At 49.9% G+C, this 18,888-nt stretch overlaps 3 protein-coding genes across 7 annotated transcripts in view; 1 reads left to right on the forward strand and 2 right to left on the reverse strand.

Annotated features, from left to right (window-relative positions):
• Positions 1 to 18,888, forward strand: part of LOC125952297 (dual specificity calcium/calmodulin-dependent 3',5'-cyclic nucleotide phosphodiesterase 1A-like) — a 198,418-nt gene that overhangs the window by 116,649 nt on the left and 62,881 nt on the right. For 2 of the 5 annotated variants that reach the window (XM_049681700.1, XM_049681701.1), the window contains exon 1: positions 13,063 to 14,511. The exons of the other annotated variants lie outside the window; for them this stretch is intronic. In XM_049681700.1, coding sequence (XP_049537657.1) covers positions 14,241 to 14,511 — 271 coding nt within the window. In that variant the 5' untranslated portion in view covers positions 13,063 to 14,240. Of the gene's footprint in view, positions 1 to 13,062; positions 14,512 to 18,888 lie in introns of those variants that run through there. 5 annotated transcript variants of the gene reach the window in all.
• LOC125952332 (alpha-glucosidase-like) lies at positions 1,020 to 4,603 on the reverse strand. The gene is made up of 4 exons (XM_049681773.1): positions 4,501 to 4,603; positions 1,947 to 3,186; positions 1,441 to 1,877; positions 1,020 to 1,351 (listed from the first exon to the last, which is right to left on the reverse strand). Exons 2-4 carry the CDS (start codon positions 3,126 to 3,128, stop codon positions 1,213 to 1,215), a joined length of 1,758 nt encoding a protein of 585 aa, XP_049537730.1. The 5' UTR covers positions 3,129 to 3,186; positions 4,501 to 4,603; the 3' UTR covers positions 1,020 to 1,212.
• On the reverse strand, positions 15,928 to 18,035 carry LOC125952329 (maltase 2-like). The gene is made up of 3 exons (XM_049681769.1): positions 17,511 to 18,035; positions 17,082 to 17,443; positions 15,928 to 16,981 (listed from the first exon to the last, which is right to left on the reverse strand). The coding sequence occupies exons 1-3, from the start codon at positions 18,033 to 18,035 to the stop codon at positions 16,027 to 16,029; spliced, it is 1,842 nt and encodes a 613-aa protein (XP_049537726.1). The 3' UTR covers positions 15,928 to 16,026.

Raw genomic sequence — 18,888 nt, forward strand, 5'->3', positions numbered from 1 at the left:
CTTCACGTACGGACTTCACTCAAAATCGGAATTGAATTGAAGATAGAAGTTGCTTCCGATGCACAGCGTTTCCGTCTTTCCAGCTGTCAATTGACTACGAACTTTGACGTTTATGATAAATTAGATAAATGGAATATCAAACTAATGCACGAGCAACTTCTCGAACGCCTCTTCAACTTACCGAATATATATTGGGCGACTCTCGTAGACACAAAATCTCGAGTCTTCTCTCCATCAACCCCCCCCCCCCCCCCTTCCCCACCCTCGTAACCAGTAGCCAAACTCCAAACTTTTAAACTCTGACTTGAGCCAAACAAATGATGGCGTATCCTCTAACTTTTGCTTCGGTAAACATTGCCAACTCCCGCTGAGCCGAGAATGGACGGTTTCGGCATCGCGAACTCCCAGACAAGTGCCTCAGGAACTTGTTCTCACCAGCTCCAGCTACTGACCCCAAGGGGTGGCAGCTACCGCGCGCGCGTACACACAGCTGGAAATCGGTGTAATTACTCTTGTCTCGTAGCCCCGCTTTAGACTGCAAAACCTTCTCCGCCCCTCTCTTTCTCTTTTACTCTCTTTCTTCTCTCACCATCTCTCTGTGACCAACTCGTTGACCCGAACCATGCCACCAGCAGCAGCACGCAACCGGAAACGATTAATTACAAGACGCGACAACACGCGAATTCCTTCCCGCGAATGCAGTGTCGTCGTCGTCGTCGTCGTCGTGATGGTCGCTACCACTGCTGCTGCTGCATGCAACTGCATCTTCACAGTGAGCGAATGGCCATCGCGCGATATTCGTCACGCGGAGAAGTTGTTTAATTTAGCCGGATTGAACTAAACGAAACGACGACGATAGCAACGACGCTGGAAACACGCACAAGAGCACACGCCTCGTTTTTCAATTTAACAGTTCGTTTCTACTCCTGCCCTCAACGCTGTTCTTCGCATGTCCGCTTCGACGAGCGACTCCTGCGAGTCCTAGCCATGGCAATGGAATGCCAAAACGGCGAAACGAAAACGACGGGAAATTAAATGTTTAATCAAATTCACAATCCAATCCAGTTGTTTCGGAAAACTTTGTGCCATTCTCCGGTGTCTGGATTCTTGGAAAGCACCTACAAATACTGTCTAGCTCCGAGTGTCTTTTGCATTTCCTTTGTGTATTCCTTTTTTTATTGTCGCATAGTGACACCTGCTGTTGCTGCTGATTTAAGACAAAACATTTTTCACAAACGCCAAGATGGCGACAGCCATCGAAAGGCGAACGGTAGCGGAACCGGACGCCACTCCACGCAGTACGATGGAATCGTGTGCCAACAACTTCACCTGGTGGATGGGCACTTCATCGCTAAAAGCCAAAGAGAAGAGGCATCAGGCAATGGCCATCAAAGAGGATATCATACCTGCCATCCAGTTCACCGTTCGCGAGCTACCTACCCTGCCTTATAGTTGGAGTTTGGTTGCGCGATCTCCACCAGTAGCGAGGCTGGTAGGTTCACAAAGTCCCCTAGATCCACCGTACGGCCCTCGGCGGCCATATTGAGTACCGTCACGAACGAATCCTCACCGTGCAGATCGCGACTGAAGGCGTACACATCGCGACCGACCGTCCGGTGCATGAAGTCTCCATCGATCATGGTTTGATGGCGCCGCAGCTTCGTCAATGTACGGAAGTGCTTGAGGCTGCTCTTCTCCGCCGACTCCTGCATGGCGACGTTGCGCGTCGGATAGTCCGGATGCATCGGTAGCCAGGTGGTACGGTTCGTACTAAATCCAGACGATATCGTAATATCCCACTGCATCGGTGTGCGGTTCGGATCGCGGTTGTCGAACTGCTCGGCTGCGCTGTAGTCCAGCATACCGATCTCTTCTCCCTGTCGAGCAGTAAAGCATCGAATCAAAACCTAAGAGAAAAACTGTATTCTGTAGACTTTTGTACTTACGTAGTAGGTGATACTAGTTCCGGGAAGCGTGTGGAGCAGGGTAAGCAGCTGATCAACCTTGACCAACCCAACACGAGTAGCAGCTCGGGAGTGATCATGTGATCCCGCTACCCAGCTCGGTGTATGGCGGGCCGGCATATGGTTCAACCAGAAGTCAATCGATTCCTTCAATCCAATCGCATTCTGATCACTCTTAAAGTCGTAGATAAGCTGGAAGTTGAAGGGCATATGGGCACCTTGCCGTCCGCCCGGTGACTCCTCATAGTACCGCATCGTATTCTCAATCGACGCGTACGCCTCCGTCATCAGGATAATCGTCTTGCCCTTCTGGCGACCATACTCCTCACACAGTTGCCGCCAACCGTAGACAACGTCGTACGTATCAGGAATGTCCTTGGTGTAAATGTGATCGAGTACATCGTACGAATCGGGAGGCCCCCATCCAGGTGGCTCGTCACGCAGCTGAGCATCCTCAAACATGTGGTTGATTGCATCGAGCCGGAACCCATCGACACCCTTGTCCAACCAGAAGCTCAACATGGCCGTCATCTCTCCCAGCAACACCGGATTACGGTAGTTCAGATCCGGCTGCTTATCCGTGAACTGGTGCAGGTAATACTCACCGCGCCCCTCGTGGAACTTCCAAGCCGAACCACCGAACACGGAAATCCAGTTGTTCGGCGGTTCCCGGACACCGGTCACCGCATTCGTCCGCCCCGGATGCCATACGTAATAATCTCGGTACGTTTGGTTGCCCTTGGCCGACTCGATGAACCACTGATGCTCGTCACTGCTGTGGTTCGGGATAAAGTCCAGCATCAGCTTAATGCCATGGCGGTGCGCTTCCTCGATCAGCTCCTCCATGTCGGCCACCGTACCGTACTCGGGCTGTATGCTGTAGAAGTCGGACACATCGTAGCCGAAGTCGCGCAACGGCGACTTAAACGGTGGACTCAACCAGGTCGCATCAATACCAAGACCTGCCAGATACTCCAGCTTCGAGGTGATGCCCTTCAGGTCACCGATACCGTCACCATCACTATCCTTGAAGGAGCGTGGATAGATCTGGTAGAAGGTGGCGTGCTCGTACCAATCCTTTGCCTCCAGTTCCCGGGCGTTGATTTGCACCGTCGCGCAGACTAACAGTGTCACGATCGACACTCGAAACACTAGCGGCGCCATGTCTGGTGGTTGATTCGATACTGACTCTCGCCAAGGGGGGGCTGACCGACGTTGAGCGCTAGGTCTGATGGTTATGATAAGGGACAATATTCAACTTTTATTATGCTACTTATCTGGATTCGATTAGGGAAAGAATGGCCTCTTTGATAAGATAATGCGTCACCTAAAGTGAGTGATGAATTTTCTGTTGGTGTTGATTGAGAAATAGCCAACGACGAATAGCTCTCGGTGGACTGCTAGTGGACATTTCACATCAATGGTCCATTTGGATGAATATTCCTATTCCACTCGTTATATACTGTGCCATCAACTTCTGCAACAATTTAAAATCCTGCCACATATACGTTATGCATCCATATTCCCGGTTTTATGACCGTCGGACTGGCCTCTGATCTGGAAACCATCAAAAAGTAATGAACTCCGACCATCGGACCGACGAATGTTCAACTGTAAAGTCAATACTTCTGCCAAAAAGGAGATGAGCTCACCGTCCTCCGGCGTTCTGGTCCCGTCACGCCCACTGTCAATGTAGTCAATGAATGCCGCAGACGAGCAGCAGCAGCAGTAGTTTACGACCCGGAGCATCATCATTTTATGAACCTCAACTTCTCGACTTCTGCAAGATGAGCTGCGGATCGGGCGACTGCTCTACAAAGTTTTCGAATAACGTAACGTCATGAAATCACTGACAGTTGGCTGGAGGAAGACAGTGATATTTCGCTTTTCCCCTTTGCCCTTTCTCTAAACTCATTCGTGGAGGTCGTGATGGCACTGGTGGCACCATCTGTAAGGTGTTAAGATGGTGTGGATCTCTTTCTCTCTCTCTGTACCTCGGACATAACATTTTCGATACTCTTCGCTTTTGCTCGCTCGACGCGTGAAGCATCTAGTTCCTGATGCTGCTCGTCAATAATAAACAGGATGATGGCTGTTAATGATTGTGTTTATGGGACGCTCTCTCCCTCACTCGCCTACTCTCGCTATCCTCTATCTTTTCCTTTGGTCTACCGACCACGAAAGCGAATATTCGAAATCTCTAACGACCACCAATAACACTGATAACAGTGCGTGTTCGTTCCGAAGTGGCGGTGGCGTACGACCGGTGCTCACCGATTCGACCACCAATCGATACACAAGACAGATATCGCGGACTGCCCAAAATGGTGCATGGCTACACTTCAACTATGGTCAGGAAGCGACCATTAATCACCGATCGCCCTCTAGTGAGACTACATCCATCGATTAAGATTAGTAGCATGCTCTCCGAGTGGGGGGCACACTCTCACCGGTCATTCGCTAAATGGATTCGCCAGCTTCCTCGCCATAGTCCAGCACCTTTCCTCTCCTCTCCGTTAATCAATTAATTAATTACCTCGATTAACCTAGAAACGTAGCGCATCTCTAAACGGAGCACACCAGACCAGACGAACGAGACGGGACGAGATCGCCACGGCATTCCTCACAGTTCCCAACCCGCTATCCCTTCGTGTGCTGGGTTCTTACAACAGGTAGATGCTGGCCGAGCACTCGTTGTTGATGCGATTGCGTTCGCCCGATGGTTGTTGTCGCGAAGACCCGAGACCCAAAGATGAATTATTGATGATTGCGAAGTGGCCAGGCCTAGGGGACGGGCTCGGGCTGGGAGACACACACCAGAAAACCCATTGCCCTGACGTACAATTACAAACCAATTACCCGCGCCACACACCACAACCATCCACTCTACCTCAAATGACCCAGACTCTGAGTCTGAGTCTGCCACAACCAAAGCGAAGAGGGGAATGATGATGATGAGCCGCTGGGAGGTACTGTATTAACCGGCACCCAAGTGGCCGGGCTCCCCCTCCAACCTTCCCTTCATTGGCCACGCACACGCCGAAAGGGAAAACGGGAGCAAGCGAGAAATGTACTTCGCGCGCGTTGATGATTAATGCATGAAGCATCGCGACGAGCATCGCACATCGAAACATATCGCCGTCTAGTGAGCGACGATGCATCGCCACATCGCTGTGACAACCGGCAACTACCAGGGAATGATGTGAAACTTCACTTCGATCACTGTAACCCGTGCCCGGCATATGGATGTCAGAGTTTTGAATTAAGTCTACTCCACGGTCGACGCGTCTGCTTTAGATTTGAGTTAACATTCCCCGGGTGAAAGGTTAAAAAGCGAGTTTAAGGTTTTCGGTTTGTGCACGGAAAATTGGTCACTTTTCAAGATTGAACCCGGGAATTCTTGGCCCCGAAATAGCTGAGCCAATTACGAAAAGAATGGCTGTCGAGTTCTCCTCTAGAAAAGTCGATCCAGTAAAGCGCCAGAAGTGAGTTAAAAGCTTACGGAGCAAACAGTTTTACCATTAAACGGCGGGCGACCCACGGGACGTTTACCTACACAAACAATCCGGAGGAGAAAAAAAAGGGTTTCGCTACCACTACTCATCCGGAGTTTACTTCTGCGGCCACTCGTGCCTCTGGTGGACCCCCTGCTCTGGATTTGGTTTGCCTTGCCTTATCCTTATCCAGATGACGATTGAAGTTGATGCTCTTGAGAGTTGAGAAATCTCTTCATCGTGTGGACCCTTTTATCCCGAGACGAACAATCCGGCATCCGTTTGCTTTGATCTGAGTTGGTAAGAATAGAGAAGTAGTAGCAGCAGTAGACGGAGAAGATAATGCTAAATCAGCATCTCAGCATGCGCCCCTTCAAGATGACTTCATCTAGATCTTCTAGAGTAGAGCCCCTCCAACACCATTAAACAGGAGCAATACACCGCCTACGTATGGTTAGGCTTCGCTTCGCCCATTTAATGGTGGCTATATGTTGCCAACTACACTTGTGCCAGCTTTGGGTCTTGTCCAAAGGTGGTACTCGTGCTTTTGGTGGCCACGCAGCAAACCAATATGTCTCTCAGGAGCTAGCAATGGGGTTACCATTTGGTCGGTCATCGTAAGCAAGCCTCACCACGTTCTCCGTGAGCCCAGAGACCACCTCGAGGCAATGTTCTATTCTTCGTTCTCGCTGTGCGGCTCCTTGCCTTTTGGGAGTCCAATTTTGTTTTTCTTTTTTCTTTTGTTGCCTATGCTCAGTACACTTCGTTCCCTTTTGGGCCCGGTGGCCTACAATTTATTGCTTTCCTCCTCCTTCCATGTCGCCGGCTGACTTGCTACGCACGCTGGAGGTGACGCACCATTGCTATCATCATCGCCATTGCCGGTATCCCCGTCTCGCCGGTTCCCACAATCAACGCGATCGTAACGGGCCGCCATTCGCCAATTCTTGCCGGGCAAACCTTTTCCTTGGCAAGGATTTGTCGATTTTATTGGCCAGCACTTTTGGCGAGGACCGACGAGAAGTAGACGAACCAAAGACAGCCTTTTGTTCGCAGTTCGTCGTCGTCGTCGTCATCGTCGTCACCGATGGTGCGTAGCGAAATGTTGTGTTTGCATTTGGTTTGCCGCAAAGACCAAGAAGCTACCACCCGTAAAGCGTCGGAACTCCCGGAGCCGAGCCGTGGCCGAGAGAGGGAAATGATTGCCTTTGAAGGGTCCGGGTCCGGGCGACGGAGACCCCGGGCATAGTAAGTGGGCATTCGGTTCGGTTTTGACGATCACATTTATGGTGCTTGAAGTCAAAATGTGTCTTGGTTACAACAATATCATAAATTTACACGCCGACACAAATTGGCCACCCGCTTCGCTTAATGTCCTCGCGCTGTGTTATGATGGGAGTTTGAATTAACTGGACCGCGGTGCCATTGTTTCCCGATGAATGCCCTCCCCTCCCTCCCAACGAGCTCCCCATCAAACGGTTATGTGTTGGAGTTTTAGAATGTGTTTTTTTTTTTTCATTCAATCATTATGCTCTCGACCCCAAATCAACTCACAACGACAGAGAAAGGGGTCATCGGTACCAGCCGAGGGGGCTTTTGATTTTAATTCGTTCATTTCACTGTAAAATGGTTGACATTCTGTCACACAGACCGCTCCTTTCTCCCCATAACTCCCTCCCCCTAGAGAGTATTGAAAACTTTCCTTTTACGTCCAGTATCCATCGCTGGCTGGGGGACAGTGAAAGTACAGGGGGGACGCGTGGTTAATTATGGTCCTCCCCCCGGGACCGGTCGAGGCGTGGTCCATTGGAGCGATATCGACGGCAGCAAAGCGATAGGAAAAGTTGGTCAGCTACCCCTACCTGCCACCCCCCGAGGACCTGGCACTAATGATCAATGTAATATGCACGGTTAGTTTTGAAAGCTGGATGGAGTGATGGGGAGGCCTGAGGCATGAAGTGCTTGGTGCATGTGGTGCAGAGTAGCAGTTTAGCAGTGAAGCTTCTAATGGGTCGTTTAGGAAACTTGTTCTCTGGTCGCACGGGGGCCTCAGAACCGACTGCCCACTGCGTCACTCCGTGCGTGATTAGTTGGAAAGTACAGTTTGATGATGGCGACAGCTTCCAATTAGACGCTTTTCAATATCAGTTTTTCCGCTTCCACCATTTCATAGTAGCAGCAGCTCGATGGCGCCGTGCCGTGTCAGTGTTTTGACCACTAATACCACCGAGAGGTAACGAGAAAACGACACGTTGAAAACATTGCAAAATGGCCCTTTTTCCCCGCCAAAAAAACATGAGCAATAGCCGTAGTTGCTGGGTATGCTGGCATTGCCGCCGGGCATCAGCAATATATGCGGGCTCTCTTCAGAGCAGAAAATGGCTGCATCATCATGGCATTTCCATCATTAATACCAATCATGATGTGCACAACCCATTCGACCGTGAGCCCGGAACCCGGAATGACATTACACACACACACACACACACAGGGAAACGCAGCAGCCACAGCAAGAAGAAACTCAACAATCACCCAACCGCCCAACGCAATCCACTTCAATTTTCCTCCCACGCACACACATACACGTGCGCGCACACACACACACGTGCACACAATGAAACGCAAGTAAACAATGGAGTTTCGTCATATTTTTTGGTCGCTCCCGGTGGCTATGACGATGGGCAGCCAGCAATCCATTTTACTCGCCATCTCTCTCCTTTTCTCTCTCTCTCTCCCTCTGCGTCTGACGGAGTCCTTCAAAGATGCTGATTTGATGCTTTTGGTCTGGGGTCGCGCGTCTGCAAACCGAAAGGATAACAGAAAACGCCATCAGACGAGCTAACGACGGAGTCTTTGCTCCGATCGGGCCGTTGTGGGACGAAAGGACGAAACCAACAACTCACCATTTGCCCCTTCGGTCGATTGTAGGACATTGTAATGACCATCCGCATAGTATCTGCTTATCCCTTAACAATTGGTTCCAATAAAAATCATCTCATCTCGACTCTTGAACCTTGGATCTCCTCGACGAGCACGGAAAACATTCAGTTGATTCCGGTACTCCAAACTCCACCAAAAGCCCCCCAAATCACCGTGCGGATTATTATAAACACATTCGCCAGCTCCAACAGCCATGTAATACTCATACAGCTGATGGTGAACCTTTAACCTGGCTCTCCTGGACAACCTGGTACCGAAGGTTACAAAATGATTTTCCCTCACCATCGGTAACCATTTCACCACCAATTCCGAAGGTTCAATTCCAGCATAAACCGGGCCACGAGCACGTACCCTTGGAGGCACCGTCGTCCTTTCAACCGGATTTCGGATCGGATGCTCTCGGTGCCGGTGCGATTGGCCTAGATTATCGGCAACATTTTACTCGCCGGTTACCATCCGATTTCCGTGAGCAAAAGTTTACCGTCCGTCGTCCGTCGTCGTCGTCGTACCTACCGTACCGCCTCGGAAATGGGCGTCTCCTGGTATGCTTTCCGGTGGCACCGACCGTCTCCTTAAGGCACCGACTGAAGTACTCTCGCTCACTCGCTCACTCACTCTTCACTATCTGGTTCCGTTACTATCGGGATGGCGATGGTGAGCATCCTCATGCTACTGCCGTCGACCGATAGTTTCGATGTTAAGTGGCCGCATGGCCGATAGTAGTGGTGGTGCGCCGGTTTGCTGCCTCTTGCCTCCCGATGTGTATATGCTTTCTCATCGCTAGCATGGCTCCTCGCATTCACCATTCAAACATGAACCAAATTAGGATCCTTTTAAGGCGAGTGGCGCTTTCGGTCGCTTGGTCTCTGTTTTGGTTTCGTACAACGCGCAGAGTGCTTTGTGCCATGAAATGATATCGATAGCGTGTTTGTGGGGACATTCGTTGCTGTGTGGCGTGACTTTGGTCATGATGATCACGGCAAGTGAACCATCCACGTGCTCCGTTCTGCGACGATGCGAAAACAAAAGCAAGTTTTGAGTCGAGTTTCGGTTGCGATTATGCAAATCATTTGTGAGGTTTGTAGTTTGCAGTAATTCTGCCGAAGCCAGAGTAGACCTCATTCGCATGTTGCGATGTAAGTGAATAAACACGCAACACCAGAAGGCATATTTGAGGGACTTATGTTTTTATTTTTATGATACCATTTATTAATAATTTTTTTCAGTAAAAATGGTTTACATTGATTAAAGCAAAGCTTAAAAAGATACATCAATTGGAAGAATCACGCCTCTTAAATTTGTCGTGCTGTTCCGGCAATTTTAAAAAGGTAAACTCAGTAATCATCGTATACAAAGCGCGATTTTCATGCAGAATCTTCAAACCCCTCTTTGCTGCTGCTTCAAAATGCCATAAGCAATTAGATGATTGAGAATTTTACAACAGTTCTTCAACGTTACCTGAAAAAATAAACTTATCATCTAACCTATTATCTCATCTTCATCATAGCGATTTTTATAACTCAGGCAATCGGAAACAAAACAATGAGTGCTCTCGCAAATTAAGATTTATGTAGACACCAGGAACAGATGCTAGTGTCAGTTACATATTTTGCTCAAATTACGACCAAATATGTCTGATAAGTATCTTGAAAGCTCCTTTTTACATTCCCGAATAAAATGAAATCAAATATGTTGATTAGATCAAAACAAAATCCCAAAAATGTACCATTTTTCAGTTTCGCATTAACTTTTTGTCCCAGTTAAGCCTAACGTGCTATAGTAAAACATCCATTTTTTCAAATCAAATTCCCTTAAATTCCAAACCCCGGGCCATCACTGGATGAATTTAATTACCTGTGAAATCCGAGACATTATGTTTTGCTTATGCTCCCTCGCCCGCGGTAAGCCGCAGATCGTTTTGCGTTCATTTACTGGTTCCACCGATCCAATGCAATTATGAACCTAAGCACACCAAGTACATCGTTAGCCTGAGGTCCTGCTTGGGCTCTCGCATTTCAAATGAATTCCAAGAAAGCGGATCGCCCGTCGAGGTCCCGAAACCCTGAAAATGCCCGAGATCCGTGATGCAGCGCTGGCACTGGATGGCACCAATGACCTTCAGGAGCAATGATCGCCCCGCATCGCGGATCGTTTCAATTTGCATCCCTTCCGCTCGCCCGATTGGCCAACCTCGGTGTTCCTCGGTGCTGACACCGTGTACCGGCCATCTTCGCTTCATAAATTAAACGACGAAATGGCCCCGCGATAACGGGCCCGAGTGTGCTCGCGCGCGCGCGCCCTATCGAGAGCAATTTTCCGTTCCCGCGGCCTCACGCCTCCATGCAGAGCCCGCCAGGGAAGCAAGGTTCAAAGGTTTCACTATCGCGCGGGTTTGTCCTGTTGCCCCTGGAACCCGAAGCGCCCCCATCCACCATTTCCATTGTCCTTTTGCCGTTATCTTTCAAAGTGGCAGCGGCATCGTGCCACGGAGCCAGAAGCTGCTGGTTGGCTGCCGGTTGCTGGGTGCGCGAATTTGTGCGAAACATTTTTCACGTCACGTTCCATTTTATCGAACTCGTTAAGCGAGACTCCGGGCGAACCGGATCCGGGCACGAAACCGTTGGACACCGCCTCCGCCTCCGCCACGGCCGCTGAAGAGGCTTCGCGTTGGCGCTCGAAATTATAATCATTATTTTTGGGAACCCAACATAAACGGACATAAAACAACACCAACCAGCCAGCCAGCCAGCCAGCCAGCCAGCAAGCGTTAACTGGCTTTTCATTTTGGCTTCTCTTTTAATGCCTCTCACCCGTGCGCGCGTGCGAGCCCACCCACCCGAATCATTGAATTGGAAAAACCGACGGGATTGGGAAAATGATTGGAAAAATTAATAAATCAAGCACCACGAGCAAGGGAGGAAGCAGGGGAGAGTACGGCGCCACGTTTACAAATAAGCTCACATTGAAGCATCACCGCGCCACGGCACGGCAGCTAATATTGGCTTTTCCTAATAAACTCCCAAAAATCAAGACGATGACGCCGACGATGACGACGACGATGACGACGAGTTCGTCTTTTATCGAATTGTCTTTCCTGAGGTCCTGAGTCGACGTCCCGAAACATAATTTTACCTTTTCCAAATAAGCCGCTTTGCTGGCACCCAACCTTCGCCTCCCTCGTTGTGCCCCATTTCCATTCGAGGTACGCGGTAATCACATCACACACGCACGCGCGCGCACATGACGGTTGAATGGTTGCGTTTGGAGTACCAAACGCCAATCTCGAGCATCTCCTGTCTTCCGTAAAGTGGATTTTCCCTGCCTCTTGCGCGCCTCGGGGCGCCTTCGTTCGTTGCCGGTGGGCACCGAGAGTTTGGAAACGATTAGCACAGGGGGGTAGTGTGGTGGAGGGGGTGGGGAAGTGCGGGGTGCGAAAGTCTCGCAGATCTTGAAAAATCCGTTTGTCCGGACCCCGGAGCACCGGCAGCCGTTCTTTCAAGTGAAATTGGATTGCTTAAGGGCCTGCTTTGACTTCTTGGTCGTGGCGTGTGTGTGTGCGTGTGTGTGTGTGTGATGATGATGTTTGCTCCCAGAAGGTGAACCAGCATCATGTCACACTCCCGCTGGTACTCTGGCATGCTGGTCCGCAGGACGCGACGACGAGTCCTGTGGAGTCCTCGGCTGTCTTCTGACGTCCTCTTACGTCTAATCAAATTTCGCTCTTCTCGGCAAACTTGCCGCAACCAGCAGCAAGAAGAAGGCGCAACGAAGCAGCGCATTTGGCATTAAGCGTTTATGTCTCAATTTTCACCACCCACACACACATGAGCACATGAAAAGCGGCGACAAATGACTTCACTTGTGCTGTGTGTTCCCGAGCAAATGGTAGCCGGTTGCTGCTGCTGCTGGTGGTGAGATGGGATTTTCCTTCGACCCCCCACCCGAGGGGCGACAATTTTACCATTTTACCTCAACCGCAGCAGCGCACACAATGGCACGCGTGTGCTAGGGTGCGTGTGTACGTGTTTATGCGTGGGACAATAATTTAGCCAACCCCCCCCTCGGGTTTTGCTCCCAAGTTGGGCCTTTGGTGCTTGAGCGTACTCCGACCGTGATAATGATGACAAGCGTTTTTCATCAAGAGCCAGACGCCCGCGCCTCGCCAGCGCCTGCGTTCTTTTCCGTTCTCACAGGACGAACAAATGGTAAATTGGAGGCACTCTGCTGCGATGGTGATGGGTGCGACGCGTTCTTTTGGGAGAGATTGATTTTCTTTCCTTTGTTGGCCTGTCTGCCATCCGAGGACAGCGAACATGGTTGTTATTCATGTTTTCTATCACTCAGTAATCATGTGTGTTCGTGTGTGTCTGTGTGTGTGGCTGTGTGGGCTTCAAAGCATCCATCAACAATTCGATTGAAGAACAAACCAACTCACTGTACCGAGGAGTCTATTTTATCACGAACGAAGAGAACGGTTTTGTAAGCAAAAAGCATTTGTTTTATCATTTCTATCAAACATTTCATCAAAACCACATCCCGTATCTTTGCCGTTGAAGCGTTTGGAGCACCAGGACTACACGAAGAGAGAGAGAGAGAGGTCCATTGGCAAATGTTTGAAGTAAGTTGTTTGGCAAAAAAGGCGCCCATTAAAGTCTAGGGTGGTGTCGTGTAATATTGTGCAACGAAGTGAACCGCCATTTTGGCCATCAAGATCCAGCGTTCCAGCGTATCCGGAGATCGACAGCCGGCAGCATCGTGGGATATCTCATCGAGGGAATTCAACGTCGCGTCGCTTGTCCACTCATCCCCACCCCTGAAACGGTTCAAGTCGTCGTCATCGTCGTCGTCGTCCATTTTCGCGTTCGTTTCGTCCGTTGCATGCGTTGGTACAGAGCGATAAACAATAAACAGAAACAACCGGAAAGCAAAGTGGCAATCCTTCAGTTCTGGCTGCCCACAACAACCCGCCGGAAAAAAGGGATTTCCCCACGAAAAACACACACCACAACAGCACCAGTTGGCAGCATCGTTTTTCGGCCTTCCGGGGCCCCGTTGGTAGCCCATGAAGTTATGGTTTGCTGCGAACCTTTTGTGCGATCAAATTAACAACGAGGGTTAATTACATCCCCACCCCCTCCTGCTTCGTCCCCTACCAATTAGCCTCCAGTTAGGCGAACGATGGACATCGTTAAGGACGTGTAACTGCGACCTCTTGGTGGCCACCAAGAGAGGAAGGATAGGAAACGATGTGTTAGAGAAAGGATTTGTGGAACTTTTTTTTGTGTCCCACGAACACTGAGCGTCACTTGAGAGAACCGCGCTCCCCAGGAGGAAGCATTTTGGTGAACGATAGGAAAAGGATATCCGTTCATTACACGAGCGAACGAGAAGCCAAAGGATATCCTTGCCGCGACGGGTATCCTTGGTGTACTGTGATTGATTTCTGGTGTAAAGTGTGTGGTCAATGTGTGATCGATAATATGTGATTGACTTTGCCGATAGCAAACTTCTTCGTAACTTCTGTGATGCATCACCACCACCACCACCACCAGCACCATCGGTCTAACCGAGTGTAGAGAGGTGACCCCCTTCTGCTTGCTGCTTTGCGTAGAGGGCTTTGAAGCATTCTTCTGCGGATTCGAAAGAATCTCCGTGGATAGAGAACCGTGCCGAGCACGAACTAGGTCGACACATTTCTGTGCCCTCCTTTTGTGTCCTTTCTATCACCGTGTTAGTTAGATAGAGGAAGAAGAGAGAGAGAGAGCGAAAGAGACAGGGAGAAAGAGAGAAAAAAAACAAACAGCCTGTGCAAACACCCATCATCATCGTCGACGCCGTCATCATGGCTGGTGATTCAAACTCGAGTGATGAAGAGTTGCAGCAGCTGGCACAGGCCCTAGAGCGCGGACCGGCCAAGTGCCACGAGTGCTACGGCGATTGTGTGGACTGCGTGCCGGACTGCTGCAAGGATACGACCGTCCACAAGTGTCACCTGGATGGGGGCGGGCGGTTGCAGACGGGCAAGAATCTGCTGACGCGTGCCCTCCGCTATCCGCCCGGTACGGCTACCCGGAAGTGTGTCCTGACGCTCGACGGCTATTCCTACGTAATCGGTAAGCTTTTCCATTTTGTATGAGAGAAACCCAACCCCAAAACCCCCCGCCAGCCGAGTGCAGCCATCGATCAATCAATGTCGAGGAGCGAGCGGTGCTCGTATTTCGATGACATGTCGTTCCGATTGCTGATTGAAGGTGCAGGGCAGCAGCGCGGCACGGCGTGTTAAATAATTAAGGCTGAATCACTCTGGATCCGTCTATCGCGTACGTCGGTGGTGGTGGTGGTGGTGCAACAATGTACTCACCAGGCGAGTCCATGTTGGACTGGTCCCGTGAGCAACCCGTGAGAATCGTTCTGGCTTTAATTGGAATTCATTTCTGATTCTGATATCACAGAGAATGACATTAAAATGAGCTGACAGAATGGCAAGTCCATCAGGTGGCATCAGATGACCCAAAAGCAATAGAATTGTTTGGAACATATCTGAAAATTTGGACGTGATTAAACATTGTCCTAGATAAAATCCAATGTTCTATAGAGATGGAAATGTCCCCGAGACCGTAAACTGTCATTATGTCATTTTAGCCTTTAAGGAAAGCGGTTAGGGCAACGTTAAAACGAATAGGAAGAAAGGAGTCAAAAAATATTCTCTATAGATTCTTCCAATTTTTCGATAAGTTGGTGCAGTATTTCTCACGACAATTCCTGCAGCAACAAACTGTCAGAATTTGTCAGTAAGGCTTCGAATGGGTCCATTGGATCTTTTCGATGGATTCCATTGGGTATTAGAATCCCTAGTATCTTGCAGGAACCGTTTTTGATTGGATTTGTTGGCTCTCCGCTCTATTCCTAGATGATATTCCACGGATTGTGAGGTGAATTGAACAGTTCTTTCTTAGAAAATGCTCCATAATACTTAATCCACATTTTGCAACATTTAAACTATAGACATTGAACGTGCTTTGAACGTCATTTATCGATGGACAATCTCAACACCAATCCTGCAACGTATCGTATTTCGCTTGCTCGTGCCGACAAAAACCAACAACGAATCCAGAACCCAAGAAGATTGAAGTGACTCGTACGCTCATTCGCTCATACGCAATCAATCCCCTCACGTGCTTTAAGCGTCCCGCGTATGGTGACAATAAATCAACCCGGAGCTAATTTTAGCCATCATCAAAACCCATCAGCACGAGTGCAGGTCTACGCACAGACCCTCAGGCGGCCCAGGATGCGTCTTCCATTCCTTTCACAGCCACGAAGGAGCTCTTTCACTGAAGTGTTTACAGGACTTCGCTTTCAAACCCTCGTCACTCAATGTGGTCGCATGAACAGGCAGCACCGGTCCGATTGACGCACCGTAAGGCGCACCACTTGAATGACGCAGCAGCAGCAGCAGCAGTAAGAAGGGAAAATCCCCTGCCCTTACGCCAAGAAAATGTCACACTCTCCCTCAGATGGGTGTGGAAATGGAAGGTCCGGATGTTTATTTCTTCGTTCGGTGTGCTTCAAGTGGATTATTAAAATTAATGAATATGAATTACATCGGAACATCACATCGACGCAACCTAGATAAGGAAACTCTTCACTACTGCGAGAACGAGCAAAGCGAAGGAAAGCGTCAGCTGAGTGCCGGCAGATATCGGTCCGAGGACGATCGAATCCCAGGGACCGAGCATAACCTGCTTGGCATCCAAACGGTGGCCCACCTTGTGCCGTGACTCAGTACCAACCAGGTACACCTCGGTCTGATTGCGAATCTCGTACAGTTCGTTCACGTCGATCATTTTCGGCTCCCAGGAGAAGTTGATCAGCACCACCCGGTACGGATCGTCGAACCGATTCTCGTGCTCCCGCAGATATCGCACAAAAGCGAACGCCCAATCACCGAACGCGCGCGACTTGAACAGACCGTGCGTGAACACGCGATCCTTGCGCATGCTGACCGCATCCAGGTAGAACTTGTAGTGGCTATAGTCCGCTTCCTGCTGCTTCAGTAAGTTCGTTTGCCGATACAGCGGATGAACCGGTAACCAGGTACGCGGAGCTTTCGAGAACCCGGCATTAAACGTGTCATCCCACTGGAACGGAACCCGCTGTGGATCCCGGGATGCCCATTTGAAGTCCACCGGACCAAGATTACATCCCTGCGGATCGAGCGTATCCTCGTACGACATGTCGCGGAAATCCACCATCCCCAGTTCGTCGCCATTGTACGTCACCGCAACACCCGGCAGGGCCATCAACATCAACTGCATCCCATCCACACGCTCCGAACCGTAGCGGCTAGCGACGCGCGGCTTATCGTGATTCCCGAGCACCCAGTTCGTCGTCTTGCCACGTGGCAAATTGTTGAGCCATCGGTCGATAACGAACTTGAACTCGTGCGCCGTCGAACCCTCGCCCAGCTCCTCGATCATGACGAAGTTGAAGGGAAAGTGGGCCCGTTGTTCCCGCCCATCGTCCGATTCGTAGTATCTCAGGGTCATCGTGAGGTTCGCGTATGCCTCCGTCATCATAATACTGTTGATAAGAAGGAGTCAAAGAACGAGAATATATCAGCAATTATCGAGACATTCTCGTCGTCTACAACGACGACGACCACGACGACGATTCAACGTACATCCCATCAGAACCCTTCTGACGAGCGAAATCATCCAGCACGCCGCGCCAATGGGCGATCACATCGTACGTCTCCGGCAGATCCTTCGTGTAGATGTGATGCGTGTAACCGTAGCTGTTCGGATCGCCCGGGTTGTTGATCGGTTCGTCGATGAAATCCGGATGCTCGAACATGTGGTTGATCGCATCGACACGGAATCCGGCCGCACCACGCTCCATCCAGTACCGAAGCACGTCATCGAACTCGGCGATGACGGCGGGATTGCGATAGTTCAGATCCGGTTGTCCCTTGGCGAACTGGTGCAGGTAATACTCACCGCGCAGTTCGCTCCACTCCCAGGCCGAACCATAGAATACCGATTGCTGACAAAATGGGTTGCGAAACATTACCGCCAGGCCTCCATCAGCAATGCTCTGCATCGTGACATACCCAGTTGTTCGGTGGAACGCGCTGCCCATTCACCATCTTGCCCGGATGCCACACGTAGTAATCCTTGTACGGTGCAATACCCTTCTCCGAATCGATGAACCACTGATGCTTATCACTCGTATGGTTCGGCACAAAGTCCAGCACGATCTTTATGCCCAGCTTGGTGGCCTCCCTGAACAGTTCCTCCAAATCAGCGTTCGTCCCGAACAGAGGATCCACCTCCTTAAAGTCCGACACATCGTAACCAAAGTCGACTTGCGGTGAGCTGAAGATCGGACTGAGCCAGGTCGCATCGATGCCCGTATCCTTCAGGTATTGCAACTTCGCCGTCACACCCCGCACATCACCCACACCGTCGGCATTGCTGTCGTAGAAGGACCGCGGATAGATTTGATAGAACACGGCCGTCTCCCACCACTGCTTCGTATCGTCAGGAGTCTCCTGACAATGGGTAGCACTACAGCAGAAGAGGAGCAATAACGCTCCAACAACCACTCTACGATCTGCAATCTTATGCGCACCCATCGCTTACGGCGGCCACAAGTAAACTGTATCGGCGCTCATGGCTGCAGTCCATCGATCGGTTGACCACCACCCTTCCATCCAAACCACCCGGGTTGACCCGAACAATCTCACCCAACTCATTGTGTCTGATAATTGATGTAATTGATGCAATCATCATCATCATCGTCATCATCAAAGCCGGCTGGGGGGTTGTGCAAAACTCAACAACACAGACACACACACGTAACTCTCCAAAAAGTGGCGCCCAAGACAGTAGGCATCACATGATCCTCCACTAGGCACCAGGCAGCAAGCCTATTCAAACTATCTTCGGATCTCTGGTTATCTTTGAAGGAAGATAACGTTTTGAAACAGTCGCCTTACTCTGTCGTATCGATCCCAACAGGGGGCCCGCGGTTTATCGGCGGTTTGTTGTTTATGGCAGCCATGGGCATGTGTAATCGATTTGTAATAAAACTGTCCGATCTGGTCGCTTGTGCTCCCGCTTGAGGCCAATGAAGCTTTAGTCGATGTAGCTTGGTTAGCCTTTGAAAAATTTACTTGTAATGTAGTTAACAATTTCTTCTCGTTCCAGAATACTCTTCATTTCTTACTTACAAGTTATTAATACTAAATTGCACCTAAATGATGTGACTAATTATTTTTTCCGCATTTTCTTTATTTCTAGGTAAGCTTCGTTATCATGCTGGATGACATAAGACTTCTCTTTAATTATTTTACCACTCAACATGTTGTAAGTACACATACTACCCTATACATGTTACTAGCGGCTCCTCCAAAATGTCCATGTGGAACAGCTACGTACACGTAAATGTTATACACAACCAACAACTAAAATAGCAGCCCGTATCCC

The sequence above is a fragment of the Anopheles darlingi genome, chromosome 2 (genome assembly GCF_943734745.1).
Source record: "Anopheles darlingi chromosome 2, idAnoDarlMG_H_01, whole genome shotgun sequence".
Classification (NCBI taxonomy): domain Eukaryota; kingdom Metazoa; phylum Arthropoda; class Insecta; order Diptera; family Culicidae; genus Anopheles; species Anopheles darlingi.